The 24,208-nt window shown below is 37.3% G+C and overlaps 1 protein-coding gene across 4 annotated transcripts; it reads right to left on the reverse strand.

Annotated features, from left to right (window-relative positions):
* Positions 1-7,235: 7,235 nt before the first annotated feature.
* LOC106877657 (protein inturned) lies at positions 7,236-17,122 on the reverse strand. 4 transcript variants are annotated; one of them, XM_052970879.1, is made up of 4 exons: positions 16,280-17,122; positions 12,091-12,630; positions 9,404-11,458; positions 7,236-8,387 (listed from the first exon to the last, which is right to left on the reverse strand). In XM_052970879.1, exons 3-4 carry the CDS (start codon positions 10,927-10,929, stop codon positions 8,069-8,071), a joined length of 1,845 nt encoding a protein of 614 aa, XP_052826839.1. In that variant the 5' UTR covers positions 10,930-11,458; positions 12,091-12,630; positions 16,280-17,122; the 3' UTR covers positions 7,236-8,068. The 4 variants fall into 4 exon arrangements, with proteins under 4 accessions (XP_052826839.1, XP_052826838.1, XP_052826837.1 ...); XM_052970878.1 differs by lacking the exon at positions 16,280-17,122 and adding an exon at positions 13,749-14,028 and having other exon boundaries at positions 12,112-12,630; XM_052970877.1 differs by lacking the exon at positions 16,280-17,122 and adding an exon at positions 13,749-14,028.
* Between the last annotated feature and the right edge of the window lie 7,086 nt (positions 17,123-24,208).

Here is a 24,208-nt window from a genome sequence, read left to right on the forward strand (position 1 = left end):
GAGTGATGTTATGCTTTTCAAAATCACTGAATCTTTTGTTGTATTCTTCTACTAATGAGTCTAAAGCTGACTTGTATTCTTCAAAAGATCCAGAGATATCTTCACTTTCACTCATTACCTTCGTAAACTGGGGAAAGTGTTCCTCTGAAAGTTTTGATTTAGCCAAAAGAGACTTGAAAAACAACAACTTTTTTTTCTAAATGCCTGAATTTTTTGCCACATATCATAAATAGATTTATTTCTGCCTTGCAACGAAATGTTTCACTCATTTTGTTTTGATATAACATTACATAAAAATGCAACATCTCAGTAAAAGTTTGGATCTGATAAATCGCAATGTTTGTTGTTTCCTTTGAAAAAGTCAATTATTTGCTTTCATAAAGATACAATTTTGACCAATATTTTCCCTTGTGACACCCAGCGTACTTTTGAGTGATAAGGCAAATCTACACTAATTACTTCAACCATCAACATGCTTCTAAATTGACGATGTTTTGTGGCATTTGCTTGAACATAATTTACAATACTTATAACCTTATGCATTTAAAATGGCAGATTTTGCTGATGTAAAATACAATGAAAAGAAATCAGTTCACTTGGATCTTTGGTTTCTCTTGAAAGATGTGCAATAAATCCTTCATTCTTAGCCATCATAGCTGGAGCACCATCTGTGCACACACTTACCAAATTACTAATATTTAGTCCTACTTTGTGGCATTGCTCTTTGAAGTTGTTAAAAATATCTCTCCCCCTCGTCCTTCCTTTAAGGGTGCCTAAAGCAAGCAATTCTTCATATAATTGCAAATCATCAGTCATAGCACGCAGGTGGCACATAAAAAAACACCATTTGAGCATGGCTGTTGCCAGTACCGCTGGACTGGCCCTCATGCCGGTGACACATAAAAAGCACCCACTACACTCTCGGAGTGGTTGGCGTTAGGAAGGGCATCCAGCTGTAGAAACTCTGCCAGATCAGATTGGAGTCTGTTGTAGCCATCCGCTTTGCCAGTCCCCAGTCAAATCATCCAACCCATGTTAGCATAGAAAGCGGACTTTAATGATGATGATGTGCTGAATCAGTGGAATCTGTCGATTCATCCAAAGCTACTGAATAATATACATTTTCTTTTTGAATTTTATTTTTCAGCTGCTCTCTTACATCACATGCCAATACATACTGTCCATCTGTATTAGTTTTTTCTTGAAAGAGGCACCTCCTTATATATGTTAATTTTACCTGGATCTAGACATCTTACCACTTCTAAAATACATTCCTTTATGAGTTCTGAATCAATGAATGGTTTACCTTTTTTTCCAAGCGAATATATGGAACTTTAAAGCTGGCTTCTGTTGCGCCATTCCCTTGGTGTAACACAGAATGGAAAAATTGTCTTTGCTTTTGTTTTCCATCTTTCAGTTTCTGCAGTGCTATCTTTTGAGACTCACCCTCTAATTTGGCATATTTATTGTCTTTATGAAGAGCAGAATGCTGCTGTGCTTGGAATTTCTGAACCGTTACAATTGCAGTATCACAAGGCATTTTGCCTCCACTATTCACTAAAAAATATTGTAACTCCCATTCTTCATTGAAGATCCTATTTTCTTCTTTCAAAGTTCATTTCAATTTCTTTGATATACTTATGGGTTAAAAATTGTTTTTATTCTGGGATACCGATAAAAAAATAAAAGGATGATAATGAATTAGTAAGGCTGGCCGCACACTGACCCAGAAAAAACGATCTCAGACAAGATACGATAAACCTGCATCCAAAACCATATTCTTGGTCTTGAATTTGGCAATTGTCACTACCATTTGAGAATAAATATCATCTAGATTCGTAATATTCTTTTCTGTAATTAGTACTATTATTTATCATTATCCAATTAATATAGAAATAATGTTAAATATTGACGGTAGCATGACCAAGATTCCAAGAACATAGTTTCAGATGCTGATTGATTGTGTTTTATCTAAGACCGTGTTATCTGGAACAGCATGCAGTAGGCCTAACAGAGTAGCAATGAATTCGATCATTGTTACTAATTAAGTCTCAGTGATAAAAAGGAAGTCTGCAAAAGAACGCATGCACTGGTGAATGTATGCTTTCAAATCTCACAAGTCACTATGAACTTAGTCACGACTACAGTTAACTGAGTAGTACGTAGCACAGACCACAGCGAGGAGGTAGACAAGACAGGAACTCTACATGTATCATGCATGAGGTCACTCACTCCCACTAGACTGGCGTGACTGACAAGGAAATGTTGCCTTTATAGCCATGTTGCTTTAAGTTTATATTCATTAGGTTCATAGAAAAATGCTTCTAATTTCAGGGAGTGACATCACTGAACAGTTATTTTACCTCTCGTCTATATGTGTGTGTGCATTGTAAATTTATGCATAAAGACTATAAACAAAAAAAAATCAAGGTCTTAAAAAACATATATTAACATTTACATCAAAGGCTGCACTTGTTGACCCAGAAGGCCACAGGTTCCCTATCCCTGGACTAGTCATATGTGGAACAACTTTGTTCATGTTCCATTCCAGATTCTCTGAAAATGGTAGGAAGAAGTTGTTCCCCATCTGGAGAACTGACCCTGATGCTTACAATAAAGAAGGTTCAGTTAGTGTTACCCAAGGGCCTTGTAGAAATGTTAAACTAAGATATGGCTTCAGACTGTCATCATGTGGCTAAGCACCAAACTACACGCTTTGAGAAGCAGTGATGAAGAATTGTACAGGGTATAGCAAGACATTCTTTTATTCTTTTTTTTTTTTGTTTCAGTCATTTGGCTGCGGCCATGCTAGAGCACCACCTTTAGTCGAGCAAATCGACCTCAGGACTTATTCTTTGTAAGCCTAGTACTTATTTCATTGGTCTCTCTTGCCGAACCGCTAAGTTATGGGGATGTAAACACACCAACATCGGTTGTAAGCGATGGTGGAGGGACAAACACACACATATACATATATACATACACGACGGGCTTCTTTCAGTTTCCGTCTGCCAAATCCACTCACAAGGCTTTGGTCGGCCTGAGGCTACAGTAGAAGATACTTGCCCAAGGTGCCATGCAGTGGGACTGAACCTAGAACCGTGGTTGGTAAGCAAGCTACTTAACACACAGCCACTCCTGCGTCTACGCGGACATTCCATAGACAAACAGAATATGAATGCAACCTTACATTTTGTTCTCTTGTTCTAAACAAACTGAATTCGTCCCTGATTTTACACCACCACCTGGTTTTGGGGTACCTTCAACAAAGTCCATTCTATTACAAACACTGGGGCTTCTGGGGGTTAAGTATCTATTTTGAGAACATCTTCCTCTCTCCCTCCTACCAGCTTCAGAAGCCCAGTAATGGTTCAAGGACATCGCTTTTCCACCTGGTTTTTTTTTTTCTTCAAAAACGCTATGATTAAGCTAGTTTTTGTTTATATACACACACACACCTAACAATGTGATACTGCTTTGTAACTACTCTACATCGTACGTCATTGCTTCTCAGGCCTTTTTCATACGACTAACTATAGACCGTCATTTCAAGTTATCCGGACTTTTGGAATAGAATGGAATTTTCGGGGGTATTGGTGGCGAGGGTTTCGAGATTTTCCGTCATTTTATAGTATTTTACATTGCAAAACACCTGTAATTCGCCGAGAATTCAGTTTGAAGCTTTGAACAATGATCATAGAATAGAACTTTGAAAACAATTGGATTATTGTTTTCTGCAATAAAAAAGAGCGAATAACAACAGAATTGAAAGAATGGTAGGTAGAAGTTCGCGATGCTATCGCAAAGGAATATCAGCCAGGAAGAATATATTGTTTGCGAAAAAGTAATATGAAATTGGAAGCAAAAAATCGAGATATTTCACATGTATTCATACGAATTTGTTTTGTCATTCATTTCATTCTGTAAAGTTAAACGACAACGAAGAAGCGCCAAAACTGTTACATGCTAGTCTGTGTGTTTGTGCATGAACAAATGGTGTGTGTATATATACATATATATATATATATATATATATATATATATACACACACACAGATATATGTTGTGAAACAATATATAACCAAAAACTTATTTGTAAACGATGTTACATTTGTATAACGTCAAAATACAACATACAGTAAGTAGTTAATGTTTTAACGCCTACGGTGTTTGCAATCTTATTTCTATATTTAATATATTTCTGCTGCGGTATATATTTAAAATGGAGAAAGCTGAGGCGTTTTACCTTTTGCTCTTGCCGCCATCGAGGGGACAATCTGGTTGTTCACCATCGGTTTCTCTTGCGACTTCGTCTTCACCCGAAGAGTGCGACACGTAAGTGGCTATTTTCTCAACCAGTGTACTAAGCATCAGGGTTAATAGATTTCTTTTTAGATAGTTTTTTTTTCCTGCTGTAGCACTTTTTGCGATAGGAATAGACCGAGTTGGGTAATAAGAGTCCGTAATATCACTTCTCACCGCTGTCAAGCATCAGAACTTGCCTCCAACAATGGGAACCACTTCCGGCTTGGCCCAGCATTACGCTAAGGGGAGATAACGCGGTTAGGAAGGGGAACAAATCCATTTGACAAAAATTTCGTTCTTATAACCAAGAGAAGATAACTACAGGACAGAGCCGATTCATTTTTATGTAGGGTTGTATTGTTGCTGTTATTAACCTTGTCCAGCTTTCACTGACCCACTCCCTTAACACTCGGTCGGTCGAGTGACCAGGCCAACCCATGAATCCATCTTCTCAGTTATACTGTGTCTCTGCAGTGACTGCACTGCACATTCCGATAAGCAGTAATAAATTAGGGGCTAATGCAGTTTCGCACCTCTCCTTGAAAAATGCATGTTTTTTTTTGAGGTGTCGGGATTACGAATATGAAAAAAAAAAAAAAATTAACACCCTCCCCACCACCACCACCACTCCCCATTCCCGTTTAAAATTTTGAACTTTTTCGAAGACGGTGATTCCGGATATGCAAGAAACCGCGTTTTCAAAATTTTAAATTCAATAAGCATATATAGATAGGTGTATAAAGAGATAGATAAATATGTCTTCCTGAGGCTAAATACAACAGTAACACTGTCTTCTATAGGACGACCACATTTAGTTGACAAATATATTTTATAAATAAACGGACAGGGATAAATAGATAGACAGACAGACAAATAAATGGATGACAAAGTTCAAAATTCAAAATTGGGGAGGGGTGAAATTTGAACCCCTTATTAAACTTTATAACATTAATTATTAAACATATTAATGTTTGTTTCCCATAAAATGGTGTATATTTAATTTACATTTAATTACTATTTACGGTTATTTAAGGCAAACACAAGTAAAACGCAAATTCTTTTCATTTTAATGTTTTTGTCTGTATTTAATTTCGATTTGCATATGTTCGTCAATTCACTACGATCTCTTAAAAGTAAAGAAAATCAAAAATTTTAATTGGCGGGGGAGGGGGTGAAATTAATTTTTTGTTCCATATTCGTAATCTCCGACATCAAAAATGTAGGAATCCAAATTTTTTTTTTTTTAAATGCATTTTTCACGGAGAAGTGCGAAACTGCATTAGCCCCATAAATTAATTGTATGTGGGGAACTGGACTCGTCAGAGAACTTTGTTCCTCTACATCTCTTATATATGGTGTCCATCCCGCCCCAGTGCTTGGGACCAGTGAAGCTATTTATGTTCCAGGTATTTACATATTCTAAAATATGCTATTGCAATGGTACCTTAAAATGTTGTGTATCTCTGGATATTTGTTGGTGATTTTTTCATGTTGTGACAAGAACAGACATTTACTGCAGCAACAAACTGTGCCCTTCACATGTCAAGATGGACTTATATTTTGAAGGGCTTTTTTTCTTCCTTATGTGAAAAATTATTGGAGCTTGGATGGGAAGTGATGCCACATTCACAATATAGCCCTGACTTTGTACCAGCAGATTACCATTTATTTCAAAATTTGTAAAATTCTTTGAATGGTAAAACTCAATAATGTTGACCTGAAATTGCACTTGCTTCAGTTTTTGGCTGATAAGGACCAGAAGTTCTGTGAGCACAGAATCAGGAAATTGCCAGAAAGAAGACAAAAGGTCATCAAACAAAATAGAAAATATATAATTGATTAAAGTTCATTCTTTGTATGAAAAAAATTACATTTATTTCACACTAAAAAACTGAAATTACTTTATTGCCAACCCAAGCTTGAAATTTGGGTTTTTTATATATAAGATTCCTTTTGAGTTTTATCAAGTGTTGAGAATGAAAAATGTCAGAGAAACAGAAAAGAAAATAGCATACACAGTATGGGAAACTGGGGGAAAATGAGACAGGTAAGCTGATATCTTCTTCCACCAGCTTAAATCATCATCATCATCATCTAACGTCTGCTTTCCATGCTGGTATGGGTTGGATGGTTTGACTGAGGACTGGTGAGCCAGAAGGCTGCACCAGGCTCAATCTGATTTGCCAGAGTTTCTACAGCTGGATGCCCTTCCTAACGCCAACCACTCCGAGAGTGTAGTGGGTGCTTTTACAAGCCACCAACACGAGGGCCAGTCAGGCGGTTCTGGCAATGACCACACTCAAAAGGTGTTTTTTACATGCTACCTGCATGGGAGTCAGTCCGGTGGCACTGGCAACGACCATGCGCGAATGTTGTTTTTCATGTGCCACCAGCACATATGCTGGGATCAGATGGAATTTGCCAAGGCAGATTTTCAACAGCCAGCTGTCCTTGCCAACTTTCACCTATTTCCAAGCAAAATAATAATTCCTCATAGCTAGATATGCCTTTCACAGAAAACTGGAAACCAACATCGTTTGTATGACCATGAAGCTCATTTACAAAGATCACAAGGGTACAAACCCACACACATGGGCTTCTTTCAGTTTCCATCTACCAAATCACTCACAAAATTTTAGTCGGCCTCGGGCTATAGCAGAAGACTGTCACAAAGTGGGACTGAACCCAAGACCATACAACTGTGAAGCGAGCTTCTGAACCACTCTGCCACACTGGTGCCTATAAATATGCCTTGTTATTTAAGACAAACTGAAACGAAAGTTCCTTTCAAAGATAAATATATTCTGTTCGTTGTTGTGCGAGTGGGAAGCAAACTTCTTACCACACATTCATGCCTGCGTCTATATTTGATTAAGAAAGAAAATGAAAGTGAAAATAGTTTTTTTAATTGACAAAGTGAAAAAATGAAAACAGTTTTCTTCGTATTTTCTTTATTTACTCCTTTCAAAAAAAGGAAATCCTACCATAACTTACTTTTCTATAAACTCGGCTTTCTTCATGGTGTCAATTACCTGTCGAGCTAACATAGTTATTTCCCTTCAATAGCGACCAGCGTCTGCAGGGAACTTTTCTTTTTTTTAAATTTCCGAGAGCGAATTTGTATTAAAAAAAAATTACAGATTAAAAACAACTGAAGTAATGTAAACATTATCTATCGGTCGCATGTATATGGAGTATGCATTTTGTTTATACAACAAATTTACTACGAGATAGCATCCGGGAAAGCTCGCCACATGACGCCAAGTGTTAAAAACAGCCAAATGTCACAGACCAGGCAAGACAACTGGCCTCGGTAACACCGAGAATGGTAGATACCGAAGGATCTATCTTAACATATGATCTTGTGGAATTATAGCTTACTACTTTATCCAAAAGTGACGATGTTCAAAACGGAGTTGGATATGGCACAGAGAAAGCTGTCCTCTATATGACTGACTTAATCTATGTGCATTGACTGATTTGACATTATATGAATACAGCTCAGATACGGAGGGCCTCTGTCTGACTGATACAGTTGAGAGAAAACTGGCCTCTGTCTGGCTGACTTGACCATAAATGAGAGAAGCTCACGGATAGATGACCCCTCTGACTGACTTAAACTTACATAAGTGAAGATCAGACATGGATAGCCTCTGTCTGTCTGACTTAGCATAGACATACTTTCTCATCTCAGCAGTTTTTCATCAACTTAAGGTGTTTCATAAGACAGAAATCTTCACCACTGAGAAACTCACTTCTAAAATCACTCCATCCAGTTAAGGCCAAATGGAAAACTGAATGCCAGATCTACAAGACTCTGTTCAATCTTGTCCTGAAAACAAATGAGAACTGTTTGTTGCACATTCCCCTTATCGCGACATATTTGTTTACCAACGACCCAAAAGTCTGTATTTTGAGCTTCCCTCACTTTATGTTCGTTCACAGCCTCTTTTTGTAGAAGGACACCGTATTCGAGGATTCTTTGACAGCTGGTTCCATGAGGAGTGACCAATCTTGATCTTCGTTTGTTTTTTTCAAACAATTTTGAGTTTTTGAAATGTTCCATAATTAAAATGCAGCACCTGAAAGGAACAAAATATGAATTAAGTTTAAACCCCCATAAATCAGTAAAAGGTTCTTAGATTAGCATAAAGTTATTGTCCCTTTTTACTTGAGCCCCAGGAAACATAGGACCAGTTACCCACAATCACAACACTCCTGCTGAACAGGACACCAGCCCACCACCACCACCACCACCACCACCAGAACGTAAAGACAGACAAAATACCGCTAAGCATTTTGCCTGGCGTGCTAACGTTTTTGCCAGCTCACCACCTTAATAATAACAATAATAATAATCCTTTTGACTCCAGGCACAAAGCCTGACATTTTAGGGGAGGAACTTCGTTATTACACTGATTCCAATGCTCAACTGCTTTTACTTTATTGACACCCAAAAGGCTCAATAAAATTTTAAAAAACAACAATAATAATAATAATCTTTTCTATTATAGGCACAAGTGGAGGCACATGGCCTAGTGGTTGGAGCAGCGGACTCATGGCCAAGGGATTGCAGGTTCGAATCTCAGACCGGGTGACGCTTGTGTTCATGAGTGAAACACCTAAGCTTCTCGTGGCTCTGGCAGAAGGTAATGGTGAACTTCTGCTGACTCTTTTGCCACAACTTTCTTTCACTCTTTCCTCCAGCATCTAGCAGCTCACCTGTGACGGACCAGCGTCTTGTCTAGGTGGGGAACCTATATGCCAATGAAACCGGCAAACCTGCCCTTATAAGCCAGGCGTATCCTGAGAAGGAACAACAACAACAACATTACAGGCATAAAGCCTGAAATTTTGGGAGAGGGAGGGAATAGTCAATTACATCAACACCAGTATACAGCTGGTATTTATTTTATTGTCCCTGAAAGCATGAAAGGCAAAGATGACCTCAGCAGAATTTGAACTCAGGACATAAAGACAGCAAAATGCCACGAACCATTTTGCCTGGTATGCTAATGGTTCTGTCAATTCACAGCCTTAATAATAATAATAACAATAAGAAAATTGATAATTTGAATTGAGGTGAAGAAGAATTTACCTGGTAAGATCAGACTTGATATCTGAATGAATGTCACAACATCCATTAATATGTATTCCCGTTGACATACCATCTTTACTTGCCTGCAAATAAAGAACTGCGACCACACCATAGCAACAGGGATATCGAGAATGCAATGAAGTAAAATTAACAAAGTTTAAACTGTTCAGTTTGGTTTCAGAATTTCTTTGACTTTGAAGTATTATTTCATGTTGAGAATCTGAAGTTTCAGCATTACTTTGAGTCTGAAATTTGTATGGAGAGGAATTGGGGGATATTGTGAGGTTGGACGAATATTTTGGATTCATACGGTAAGGTGTTCTTGAATTTTCTTTGCAGGTAGGGGATATGGTTAGATTTGAAATGTCTGCATACTTGGAGTATTCAGTAGGATTTCGTGCCAAATTACAAGGCTTTTTCTGTTTGTTGATTGGTGATTTGAACAATGATGCAATCTGATCTGCAAAAGATAAATCTTTCATCTTGCCATCATTTTTATTGCCATCCATACAATTGTCACTGAAACAAAGGATGGTTGATTCTATTTGTGAAAGAGTTACTTTTAGTCTTTCGATATACAATGGTGGGGGTGATGGTGGTAATGTTGATGAAGAAATGGTATTTTTGCCAAGGAGAAGCTTTGGAGATTGCAGCAATGTGGCTAGAAAATAAGGTTTGTGGTAAACTACCAAAAGATGGCATTGAGACGGTTGTTCAATGTATCCCAAATCAGCACCTGTTTGTGTTTTATTTCCTGTCAAGTGAATTTCTCGCCATAAAATTATCTGTTGACTTGTCTGTTGCGATAAAAGCCTGTTAAACTTCAAGTAAACGTAGACATCTTCCAAATTTCTTGGAGATAAATGATTGCAGAGTAAATACTCATTGAAAAACACACAAGAACCAACTAGAAAGAACTGCTTTCTGTGTTGGCAACAATCTCTAGTTCTAAATTCTTCATGTTCTGGATGTTTTGATTCTAAATCAGAGAGGATTCTATTCAAATTATCTTGGTAAAATGTAGGTAAAATATGCATCGGAATATACTCAAAGCAAAAGTTTAAAATTGTCTCTGAAGACGATTTGAATAAATTAATTAACTCTTCTTCTGCAGATGAAAAAATTCCATTCAATTTTTCATGGAATTTCTTTCTTAGGAATGCATTTTCAACAGAACCATACAAAACAAATATAAGATGCATGATACTTTCAAACAGACTGGTAATAGTTTTATTACAAAGCACTTGAGATTTAACCACAAATATCACAATTCTATGACCTTCTTTATGATATTTCACTTGTAAGTGTTTCCCGCCTTCGCAAGTTAATACAGAAGCATTTGCAGGTTTTCCAGTTAGATCTTCCATTACATTACACAAGACAACCAACATGGCTTCTGTTTCCAGAAGAAAGTTATCTTTTTTAGGATAGCTATACACAACACATGGTTTTCTTTCCTCCTCTGAACCTTCTTCTTTAGGTTCCATTGCCAAACAGAACACAAACAATGAAGAATTTATATCCATTTTAGAATTTAACAGTGGGTTTCTCAATTAATGTAGCATTAAACTGCCTCGATTGTTTCCTTGTCAGTTTTAGGTTCATTTTATTATTTTAGATCCCATGTGTCAAACACTTCTTAATCGATATCTTGTAGATGTAGGCATGGCTGTGTGGTAAGTAGCTTGCTTCTCAACCACATGATTCCAAGTTCAGTACCACTGCATAACACCTTAAGGCAAGTGTCTTCTATTATAGCCTTGGGCTGTCCAAAGCCTTGTGAGTGGATTTGGTAGACAGAAACTGAAAGAAACCCAACATGTGTGTTTGTGTCTGTGTGTGTGTGTGTCTGTGTTTGTCCCCCAACACAACTTGACAACTGACGTTGGTGTGTTTACATCCCTGTAACTTAGCAATTCTGCACATTGTAATTGCTTTAATTTCCACACAGTCTCAGATCAAATCATTTCCAAACCAAGGACAATTTTCTATTTTGTTAAGTTGTTATTCACTGGAACCACATAAATGTTATGCATTTCTTCTAAAAGCTGTTGGCTGTAAAAAAAATGGAAAAGTTACCAATTTATATCTACAGGAATGAAATGGTTAAAAAATAAAAATAAAAATTGAAGTTGATGTAGTACAAAGGAAAGTAGAATCTGCAGCACAGTTAAGATCTGTGAAACATTTGAAAGATTCTCAGTTTGGTTCAACTTAAAATAGATGTATACATCCACCATTTTATATATTTTTTCTTTGTTCTTTTCATCCAACTGCGGCCATGCTGGGGTACAACCTAGGATGGTTTAGTCAAACAAATTCATCCCATACTTCTTTGTAAGACTGGGACATATTTTATTGCTCTCTCTCTCTGTTGCCAATCCATTCAGTTACAGGGAAGTAAACAAACCAACATCAGTTATCAAATGGCAGTGGAGAACACACACACACACACACATATATGACAGGCTCCCACAGTTTCTGTGGTCAGCATTGGTTAGGCCAGGGCCATAGTAGAAGATACTTGCCTAAGATGTTGTGCATTGGGACTGAACCCGAAACCATGTGGTTATGAAGCAAACTTCTTAACCACACGGCCATGTCTGTAATAAACTCGAATAGAGCAGCTTTTCAGAATTGATAGAAGAAGAAGAAGAAGAATTTGAGAGTAAAAAAAGTTAACTTACCATAGCTGGGATTGAACTTACATTATTGAATACATAAATCGTCCTTTGAGGCCATGACAAAATCTATTCGTAGAAAGTGAATGTTTGCATCAGCGTGTGGTGGGATTAAATAAAATGTTTGCTTTTATGAGGAAAATCAATCCGATGTAAGGATTCACTTTGGGATAAAATGATGGTAAGTTGTGGCGTTCATGTTGTTCTTCACTAAAACATCCTTAAAGGTTGACAATAGATCCGGCATTCTTCGTTAAATCAGACATTTATCCACGACAGAGTTTGATGTGATTAAAATCAAAGTGAGATTCAGAGAACGAGATATATTTCAGGCGCTGTAAAAGGGTGAACGAGTTCTACGTCGTCGGACAGATTCCTTCTTTTAAAAAAAATGAGCACGAGGCGAAAGTGACTCTTGGTTTTCATTCTCCCAGTTGTGTTGGGTGAAAAAGTTCAGAAACATAATTACCAATCATATATTTTAGTAGATCGATTGTCTTCAGGCAGTTCGCATCTTTTATTTGCAATCTTTCTTCATATCTGGGCCTTAAAGAAAAGAAAATAATAATAATTAACCTACAAACCAAACTTCAGAGAAAGGAAATTATTGTCTGCATGGCATCTATTGTCAGGAATGTAACGCGATCAGCTCAAAGAATCCCGTCTTTGTCAATGTATAAATATTATTTACTAGTAAGTACAATCATCACCGAAAATACTACAACTTATAAACTATACTGAGATCTTCATCGTTTCCTTCATAAAAGAAACTGGCTTCTTTGTAACAAACGAAAAGTAAGCTCTTAGTTAAAATTAACATTAATATAGCAAAGTGGTTGGTGACGACGTTTGACCATTTTCATTTGTCGTCTTCATGAAAGAGACAAAAAAGGGTGCCCCTACCCCAAAGTGAGTTAAAAAGACCTAGGTGGGCAATCAAATTCCAAAACTCAGTCTTCGGTAATGTGACATTGATAAAACAAAAATTAAAGGAACACTAAAGAGGAAGCAAGTGGTAAAGCTAGGTTTCAATTCCCAGTCAGAGCCGTTTCCTTTTTATTTAAGAAAGGAAACACAAGATCTTCACGTCTTCGTTTGTCTCCCGCCCCAATAAATATCTATCCTCTGCACCGATTCAAAACATCGTTAACAACAATTCATTAAAATTCATTAAGACACGGACAACTATTCCAAAACTCTGCCACCAGATCATGTTCGGAACCTCTTACGCTTGTTGGAAGAGGAGGTTATACGACAAATTAGGGATTGAACAGATCTTTAAAGACAAGGGTATTAACAAATATATATATATATATATTACAGTTAAAAGGGTAAAGGTTTATCAATTTATTAATTTATTAATAAATCAACAATTAATAATTTTTACCAAGCCCTTCGGTATGTAAACACCATTATCGGTGGAGAACTTATTTAAAAGTTCTTATACATTTATAAACATAATTAAGGGATCAGCAAACATTTGCTTCACCACATGCTATCTGTTGGAGTCTCAGCTTTTTTAGCTGCTATTTCTGAACTTCGGTATGTGGTGAAGCAAATGTTTGCTGATCCCTTAATTATGTTTATTTATATATATATATATATATATATATATATATATATAAAACGAATGATATTTTTTTTAATGTTATTTAATATCTTACGACATAGTTGTTATTGGTGATACTGTTGCTATGACGGTTTCAGCTGGTGTGATTAAATATTTCACAAGTGCCCCAGGTCGAGAATTGTTGAATGAGTTAATGAAGAGAGTGGATTGTGTAAAAGGAGAGAGATAGAGAGAAATACAGTGGGAAGAAAGAGAGAGAAAACTTCCTGTTTTGCTGGCAGAATCATAGGAAAATGAAGGAGGCGGAGGAAGAAAAGAAAAAGAGTAGCGTGAATGAAGGGAAGTAGAAAGAAATAGAAGTAGAATAAACAGTGGCGGTGGGACATTTTCTGTTCTATTGACAGAATTAAAGGAGGAAGGGTGGGAGGAAGAGAGAAAGAAAAGGCGAATAGAATCACCAAAGAAAGAAAGAAAGAAGCAATAAAGTTGAGGGGAGGGGTAGCATAGAGAAGTACAAGAGAATAAAGAGAGGGAAAACTTACAAAGAAAGGCAAAGAGAAAGAGAGATGATAGGTATATAGAGAGAAATTATGTAGGAAGAAAGAGAAGGAAAGACATCGATTTATTTTCTTTATTCGCAGATTATAGGAAAATGAGGGAGAGAAGAGACGAAAGAGAATAGAACAAGATGGGAGTTAGTTTGAGTGAAGGGGAGTAGAGAGAAAATAGAGAGGGAAGAAAATGAGGAAAAGTGTCCTGTTGTGATTGAGAAATTATAAGGAAGAAAGAGAGAGGGTTAACCGTAAGGGTGGTAGAGAAAGATTAGAGAAACGAAAGGGGGGGGGAATGTAAAACGGGGAATCTGTAAGGAGCAATAGGGAGGGGGATTATGGAAGTGGACTGACCAAGTAGAAAGTCCCTTATTTTGTTTTGGTCTTAAAGTATAAACCCCAACATGAGCAATGTGTGTGCGTGTGTCTTTTGTTAAAAGTTGTTCCTCTCATATATAATCCGTTTTTAACTGTGAACACGAATTAGAAGTCGAAGACCGCCTATCGTTTTTATAACTTTATCTAGTTCTAGTTCTACAGTCAAGGTCCTAAGAATTCAGAAAGGTTCGGGTGAACGTGAAATAATTCGTTTATACTTTAATACCAAAACAAGGGGAAGGATTAAGCAGCAGAAGATGGGGGATGGGGAGTATACCCCAGAACAAACGGTATGTTCAGTCGCGCCCTGCGGACATGACCGTGGTGACGTTGCCATGGAGAATGGTCAGCAGCACACATTGCAGCAGCCGCGCCACCCCGCAAGGGTAATTTCTCGAACTGTATCACCATTACTACCCTGCTGCTAGCATTCCCAACTGGTGAATCTCCCACCCTACCTCATGTCCATCACCCAGTCCATCCCCGCCAAACCTTTCTCAATCTTGACAGATGTTACCTACCTCTTTCTTCACCATTTCCCAAATCTCTTCCCCTCCCCGCCACCGTGCACTCATGCTAATCGCCACCCTCACAAACTTTTCGCTTCTCTCTGTCCCCACTCACTACTTCTCGCCTCGTGCCTTCTGGTGTCACCTGAACTCATCACCATCAGCTACCTCTTTGGAGAAACCACCGATTCATTTTCACTCTCTCCCCTAAATCCAGGTAGCCATGTAGTTCCTCTACCCCAACCTCTTCTCTCATCTTTAACCCCCTTCTAACATAAAGACGTACCCCCACCTCCTCAGCATTCATAGACTTGTAGGCTGCAAGGCAACCTCGGTAGTGATGGCGACACATACATAACAAAAAAAGCACACAACACATTTTGTAAAGTTGTTGGTGTTAGGAAGGACATCCAACCATAGAAAATATGCTGAAGCAGACGACTGGAGTACGACACTGCAGTCCTTGGACTCGTCGCATCCTTGTCGAACCGTCCAAACCATGGCTTGGTTTAAGGCGCGAGGCCTAGTGCTCAGTGTGTTGCACACAAGATCGTCAGATCCTGGTTTCGATTCCAAGATCAGGCGGTGTGTTGTGTTCCTGAGCAAAACACTTCATTTCATATTGCTTTAACGCTGTGTAGGAATCAGCATGTCAAAGAATATAACCAACGTTTTCTCTCCGTATTGTAAAAGGCGACTAAAAGAGGTTCAGGTAGGATTTGCACTCTGACTTCGTAAAACCCTCACCAGCAACCAGTGACTACCCAAACAGATCCATGGGTTGGAGGGCTGTCACACGAGTGGTGCAAAGGTGTCATGCCAAGAGATAGGAGTAGTAAAGAATCACCAACAATGGTGGATGCAGGGACGCGCTGTTACAGTGCATGCCTCCATCACTACCGAGCAGTTCGGGTTCCTTTAACGGAGTTTACTCTACAGTTTCCTGTTTGAAGCTTTCTTCCTCTTTTCCTCCTACGATCCTCGAAAATCTTTTAAAGGGTTCTGGGCACTGCCTTACTACGTGATTAAAAGATAGAGTATTATCTATGCAGAGAAAAGGGCGTAAACGGTGCGGGGAAGTAACAGAAAAGGCTAAGGGTACTCGCATTTCCTCATCTGAGAGAAATATGGCGATTCCAAAGTCGAAATTGTTTTCAGAGTGAAAAATTCTTTATTATTATGCGTACGTGTCTTTCGTCTTGCTTGATTCCGTTCTTCCTTTGGAAATCTTGTCTACTGGCTTTTTCGTTCCCTTCCGTTCGTAACCAGCCCAATTCCAATTCTTTTTTGGTTAGTTGTTAAATCTCCAGGTTAATCGCATTCGCAAGACAGGTTAGATTTCCAATTGAAATCGATTCAATTCATTTATGCACAAATGAAAGTCATGAACGTCACAACTTCTTATTTTTCCGAACCAAAAATAAGCCTGAAGAACTTTTTGTGTCTGTCCAGTTGAGTGTTTTACAACATTAGGCAGAGAAGCCTAATATCAGAACATGTGCCTTCACAGTTCTATTCTGTTTTTGGCAGAAAATTTCTTCAGATCATTGTTTTAAACCTCAGATGTAACGAATGAAACAAAACAACAGTAAAGACACACACACATACATACAAACGACGGCCTTCTTTCAGTTTCCGTCTATCAAATCGACTTATACAGCCTTAGCTATAGTAGAAGACACTTGCCCAAGGTGCCAAGCAGTGGGACTGAACCCAGAACCATGTGGATGGGAAGTAAACTTCTTACCACACAGCCACGCCTCATCGCGGACATTACCCTGAGGATTGTAAATAATCCTGATTTATTAGAGTTTGTTTCAGTTTATCGTAATACCAGATTAGCTCTAGCAGAATCATGACGGAAATAACTAAATCGTTCAGTTTGATTGATAAAATTAGTGTGATGTGTCCTTTTTGAATCGTAATGTTATCAAACAGAAACGTTAAAAGAGAAAATGGAAATGAAAGCTAAACATACATGCTATCACTCACGTACAGATAAGTAGACAGCAGTTGAGAAGCAAGTCTAGCCAATCATAGACCACGATAGCACACAAGGAACGAAAAGGTACAGCTATCTTTTGATTGGCTGAATTGTAAGACAATTTCTAATTATAGCCAATTGAATTGCCTCAAAGCGAAATCGGCTGGCTAGGCTCGTTTTACCACACTCTCTGGAGCCTACTCGTTTCATATAAATAAAAATGAAACGCATTGTTCCAACCGTTGCTTTAGCATTTTTTCTTACTCTTCGAAATTCCTTCTTTTTTGTCCTTGCTACTACCACTGTTTCATTGCCAACCAACTGCCACGATCATCACCACTGTTCTATTCTGAAACATGCCACCCAAAGTGAGTGCTAAAGGAGCTAAGAAAGCTGCGAAACCGAAACCGGCCCGCAGTGGTGACAAAAAGAGGAAGAGGAAGAGGAAGGAAAGCTATTCTATCTATATCTATAAAGTATTGAAGCAGGTGCACCCGGACACGGGTATCTCTAGCAAGGCTATGTCCATTATGAATAGCTTCGTCAACGACCTGTTCGAAAGAATCGCCGCAGAGTCCAGCCGCCTTGCCCACTACAATAAACGATCGACCATTAGCAGTCGTGAGGTGCAGACAGCAGTTCGTCTCTTGTTACCGGGTGAATTAGCCAAACACGCCGTCTCAGAAGGAACCAAAGCCGTCACGAAATACACCAGCAGCAAATGAGAGAAGACCATTTGATCCTCCCTCCCTCATTTTATGGGGACTTATACATACATCTATGTTGATGTACTTTCATCTTCCTCAACTTCAACGAATCGGCAATACTCGATGGAAACTTATAAAATACATTGCATCACATTAACATCAGAATTTGATGTTTATATTTATAAACATTCGCATACATAAACACATTCATGTTTACATCTACAAGTTGATTTAAAATGTTCTATATACTATAAACTCCAAAATAAAAACTAAAATCACTACACCTATATCTATTGACATTTGTTATTCAAACAACACATTCAAGCATATAAACATTTCAATACAATTCTTAATTCTTAAAATATCTTATAGATTTAATTTAAATCTATTTAAACAGTTTTTTTTAAAGAGCTGGTCATATTTTCTTTTCTAAACATATTTTACAAGCAAACATACTGTAATAACTAGATCGTTCCTGTTATTACGTTTTATGTTTGTCACCTGAAGATATAATGTAAATATGTGTTAAATATAAACACAAACATCAGTGTAGTTGTGTTTGGAAACCACAGCCAGCAAATATTCGTAAGGAGAAAATAACGAGTGACTGCCAACTCTATACCAACCCCCATCCATTTATCTCTCTCCAAGAGATACACATATTCCAAGATATTCTGGTGCTTTGTATTTTCACCTTCATTCCCACCCCGATCTGTGCAAGACTGAACGACGTATATTGAAGCTAGTACCCGTTGAGTGTGGGTACCTTCAGCTTCATTCCGTTCTTTCAATACATCTGCTACTATTTACTACCGTTTCCATAATTATTCCAGTTACAAGTATCCCTATCCGACTCTCTTCAAAAAACAAAACGACAAATTGGAACTATATTTATTCCAAGGTACCCTTGGAACAGTTATTTATTCTACCCCATCTTTCGTCATCATCATTTTACCTCCACCACCTCCCATAAATCATTTATTGATTGATAATGTTTGGTAGTGGATTTGATTTTATCACTTACAGAAAGTTCAATTCTACATTTTTAATATGTGCATATCATTAATTGTATATATCGGTATATTTAATCACAATCCTTTCAAATCATCTTTTTTTTTAAGAGGAAAAAAAAAACAAAATCTTCACTTTTGAAACAAAACAAAAACACAAAATAGAGTAAAAAAATTTCATTATTCGAAAATAAATTTTATTTTGACAGTTTATCAAAATTTAAAGACATTTCCGTGGCTTGTTTTTAGGTGATAACATGAATAAATTTAATGAAATGCGCAAAACATGGTTGAAAGTATTTTAAGACGGACAAAATTATTTTTGGTTGTTGAAAGTATAATTTTGGTCATTTAAAGATGGGGAAATAAAGAAGTCAAAGGTGAGTCGGTAGACCCCCAAATCTAATTAACTCATTATGTATCACAATATGAGGGCAACCTTTCACAAAATACTTCGCAGTATTTTTTCCGGCCCTTTAACCCGAGTTCAAAAGCTGCTGTGATCGATAAAATCAAATCCTAATCATGTACTGGATTGGTTTAATCGATTAAAACCTCTCCCTAAAATTGCTGGCCCTGTGCCTAAATTAGAAGCAATTCTATCATAATACGATTCTGATACTTGGCAGTCTGTGTATTGAATTGATCGTATAAGAGAAATGAGTCTCTACATGATCTACGAAATAGAAATAGCAGCCAAATCGTACAATAAGTCTATAAAAAAGGAAAAACACGTTATACAATGTAGTCCCCTGATGAAGAAAACTAAACAGCGAATGTTGATCCTGCGTTTTTAAAATTTTTTTTTATTATGTTACCCTCCGACTGATAAATATTCGGAAATAATTAATTCTCAATAACAGTTGGCTGGGTTCACTTTACTATTTTAACCAAAGGACAGTTTAAATTAGACTAAAGATAAAAAGGAAAAAGAGAGTATAGGCGTGTTTGGATCGCTTTTTTTATCATCCGGTTCACTCGATCGGTACAGATCTGGACATGAGACTAAAGAAGGGAGATGCGATTAGATATTCACAAGTTTCTATAGAAAGCATTTCACTAAATTCATTCTTGTTGGAAAAAAATTGTTTTTTTACCATTCCCTTCAATTTTATTTTCTTGGTATGAATTCTTGGGCTCTTTTGTATTTTAACTGTGACAATTAAAAATAAAATTACATTAATAAGGCTTGCGAAAAATTATAATTTATTCGGATAGCCAAGTAATTTAAGCTTGCAATATTTCATTTAATGACCTACGAATTAGATATAATTATTTAATGTCCTGCTCACCTGTAAATAAGATACGAGTGTGTATACTATACATACATATATTTGCTAAGAGCTTGATTAAAAAAAAAAAATAACCACAGTTAAAATACAAAGTAACCCATTCCTTCTCACCACACCCCTCTCTCTCTCCTTTCATTATCGTTATAAACATTACTGTCTAATCAGGATAATGAATGACTCATAACCACAAACAGTAAATCTCGTTTAACAGCACAACTGCTCATTTATGCATTTGGTGTGTATATTACATGTGTGTTAACACCTGCTGTTGACAGTCTGATACATTAAAGGTTTCAAGTGTCTGGAACACTCAGCCATTAACGATGTGCAGGTACTTTTATTGATGGAGCATTGATTTTCAAAACTGATAGATTAATCCAATCGCACGTACTGCCCAGAATAATATAAAGAAGTGAGATTACCATATGGAAGATGTTCGTGCGTCTTCGACAGTGAGGGACTTGATGCTCTATAACTACGAGTTGTTTATTCTACTCTGTTCCTATTAAGAAAAGTTTTTAGACAAATGAAGCGACCTGATTAAGTATCCCTTGTACTGAATAAACTTTCAGTTCCGTTTTAATTCTACCGCTGTCAGCCTCACCTTTCATCTTTTCTGAGGAAATAGAATAATTACCATTTATATACGGGAGTCGATTTGACTGACTACATACACACACTATTTAAGGAGTGTCCTTTTTTGAAATAAATGAAATATTTTTTGACAAGACCTCTCTATAGTTTATTTCACCAATGTTGGCTGGGCGAAATGGGGATTGAATCAAATGGATTTTAACCGGAGAACCTCCAGGAGTAGGGGACAAAGCAATACTTATATATAACTATGTTTCAACTTAGGCGAGATGCGAACAATTTTGAAGGGAGGGGATTAATCAATAAAAGTAGTGAAAGTGCTCAACTGGTCCTTACTTTATCTACCTCGATAGGATGAAAGGCAGTACCGGAATGAGTATCGCAAGGCATTTTTATCAGAATTTCCAACGATTCTGTTAATCTATGCCCTTAATGCTAATGTATAATAAAAGTTAAATAGAAACTTTATTATTTCTAAATCTCTCAACATACAGTAACAGTACTTTAAAGTAAAGATTGTCCGGTTAGAATGAACGTTATTGTTGTTTTAACCCCAGGAAACAACAGTAAGATTGTTTGCTGGCAAACAATCTTTCCTTTATAATAAAAGTTGTCATTGATTAAGCAACAAGCTTTTCACTCGAATAAAAGAAAAATTGATCTTTTCGTTATCAGTATTTTTATTTGCGTCGTAAAATTTACTGACAACACACAAATGTCACTACCTCGGCTCTTGTAGAGTACAAGCGGTTATTTTCTAACATTCGCTCAAGGTTTCTAATTTGAGAGGAGGGCTTCAGCTGATTACATCGAATTCCGTACTCCGGAAAGCTGATCTTTGTTGGATCTGAACGCGGAAAGTAAGGAACCGGAATCACGCAGCGCATTTCGTCGGCTGTTTTAACGACCCTGCCAACCCACTCTCTCCCTCTCTCTTACATCGCATATACAACAACGAAACGCCAGATAAAAAGAAAATACTGCATCAAAAATAGTATTTTTCCTGTTTATTTCCGTATAGAAATAAACTTGAGAAAATTATTTTGTTAAAAGAGATTGCTATTGTAAAAAAAAAAATGTTCTTTTTTAGGGAGAAAAAGACAGTGTAGTCTTAGTGCCTTCTGTCGGCAGCAAATGGTGGAAAATCACACCTGTTTTGTAGACTTAATCGTTTCATAACACTCATACAGACTAGATTTCTTGCTCTGCCAATAATTTTGTACCACAAATGTGTAAACGCGAGGAATTGCCAAAGTTATGGTCTGCTACTGTCTAAGAATGCTCTCTCATTACAAATTGGCGACATCGAAACTTTGCAGCGCAATGCGGCATTATATCCACATTACAGTTATACATGTACGTTCAGCACTGTTAGAAACATCAGTCAAATATCCCTCAAATTGAACGCTACTGTCCTCAATAACAAGGAAAGGACATGTTTATGTCCTGGTGCCCAACATGCTAGAAATAGCAGTCAAAATTATAAACATAGTAGGCTGTGAATAATTTATATGTAGGTTTGACCCTCTTCCGAGATTAATGGTTGGAATTTAACCTGACATGAGACCAGGTCTGAATATTTACAAAACAATGAAATCCGCCAAAGGACTTCAACGACGGTGCTAAAACAGGAGAGCAGAGATTAAGTCAACCATCCATTTTTGAACTATGGAAGCTCGGAAGGGTCACCCAACTTACTAGAAATAACAGCCGGATCATCCTCAATCCACATTATCTTGAACAAGTGTAACAAAGACGGTTTATGTGGCAAATGTAGATTCCCTTCAAAAAGATGGACGGTCATAGAATAGTGGGTTTTTTTCCTTTTCTTATATGTTCTGGTAAGTGACTTGGTGTTAAATACAGTTGAACTGAAAACATCCTGAATTACGAAAATCACGATAAAGAAGTCTTGCAAATGCTTTCCTCTAAATAAAAGTTCGCTTTTTCCTTAATATAAACGTTTACCATCAACCCCTGTCTCTCGTCCTAGGACTGATTAGGGCCGGTTAAAAGGTTTTTCAAGCACAATTTCCCCTAGAACGAGACGCCAGCTGAGTAGACCGAAGCAACGTGAAATTGAATTTTTGTTCAAGTACACAACGCGCTGCCCACTCTTGGAACCGAAACCACGTTCCTGCAATCGAGAGTGCAACACCCTAACCACGAGGCCACACGTTTTCATGCTTTAAACATTTCGACATAAACAAGTTATAAACTAGATTTATCTCCCTTGCAAAAATCCACCTTGGTGTCTTTTTTTTTTTTTAAACAATGTTGATTATTAAATTAAACGTTCAGTTAAATATTTGTAGCAAAGTTCTCTTAATTTGATCTATCATCTTGCATTCATATATTAGTTGATGTATATTACATTGATTACCGTATAATATATATTTTCGGAATTCCAATCTAAACGAACGCCATTAAAACTGAATGAAATTCTTTAAATGTGTTACGCTTCCAGAGTAATTTATTGCCATTAAAAAATACAACTATAAAGAATTTTCTGTAGGAAATGCAACGTAAATTATACGATTAGCGCAAATTCTACGGTTCATAATGCCCTGGACAAGCTGAATTTCAGCAACCTTATGCATTTTTCCCCAAGGAGGTAAAACTCTAAACGCAAGAATACCGTTTATAGAAAACAATTCTAGCACAGCATCATTTCAAATTCTTTCATTACAATATAGCAGCACCACAATATTCCACTCTCACAATCACGACCTCACGCAAGGAATTTTTACATTATCTTCACGAATTCGTAGAACTTGATGTCGTGATGGTTCGATTTGATCGTACCTTCTTCAGCCAGTCCTGTAATAATAATGTGCAAAGTTGCCTAACACCATCATCACTTCGTATAATACAAGACACATCATCCGGTGTTCAAATCACAACTACTGTCCTTTTTCTGGCAAGTTAAACAACCATAAAGTTCATTAGCTGTCTTGCAATGTACTATAGAAATTATGTGTATAGTGTCTATTATTATTATTACTACGGGTCTATTTTAAAGGCCCCTGGAGGATATATATATATATATACACACACACACATACAATGTGCAACATGGGTGAATTCTAAGTTTATTTCTTAGATAAACATGCAGTACTGAACCGTCATCGCACTTCCATAAAGATTAAAGATTATGTATTTTGTACTCGGGGAAACTGCCATAGCTGGGCCATTCGTTTCATATATAAGATTCGATCCCACAACATAACTTCTTGGGCAGGGGTATTCTACCATAGCTTCTCGTCGACCCAAATTTAGATATGGAGAAACTTGTCGAATGGACTCTGTTACTGAAAAGATCCAGCCTTGTTTACAATGTGTCACGCAGATTGTGCCCGATAATTGCGTGAATGGGATATTCAACCAACTACACTGAAAATACTCATCGTCGAAAACGACGAAGGCTCCATATCTCTTGAGTTTGGACACACAACTCAGTTCTAAATCTAAAATAAAGACTGGAGTCTTTCGCTTGGCAACAAGGCGGTTACAGGTTCGACCCGTCACA

Source organism: Octopus bimaculoides, chromosome 9 (assembly GCF_001194135.2).
Source record: "Octopus bimaculoides isolate UCB-OBI-ISO-001 chromosome 9, ASM119413v2, whole genome shotgun sequence".
In the NCBI taxonomy this organism is placed as follows: Eukaryota; Metazoa; Mollusca; class Cephalopoda; order Octopoda; family Octopodidae; genus Octopus; species Octopus bimaculoides.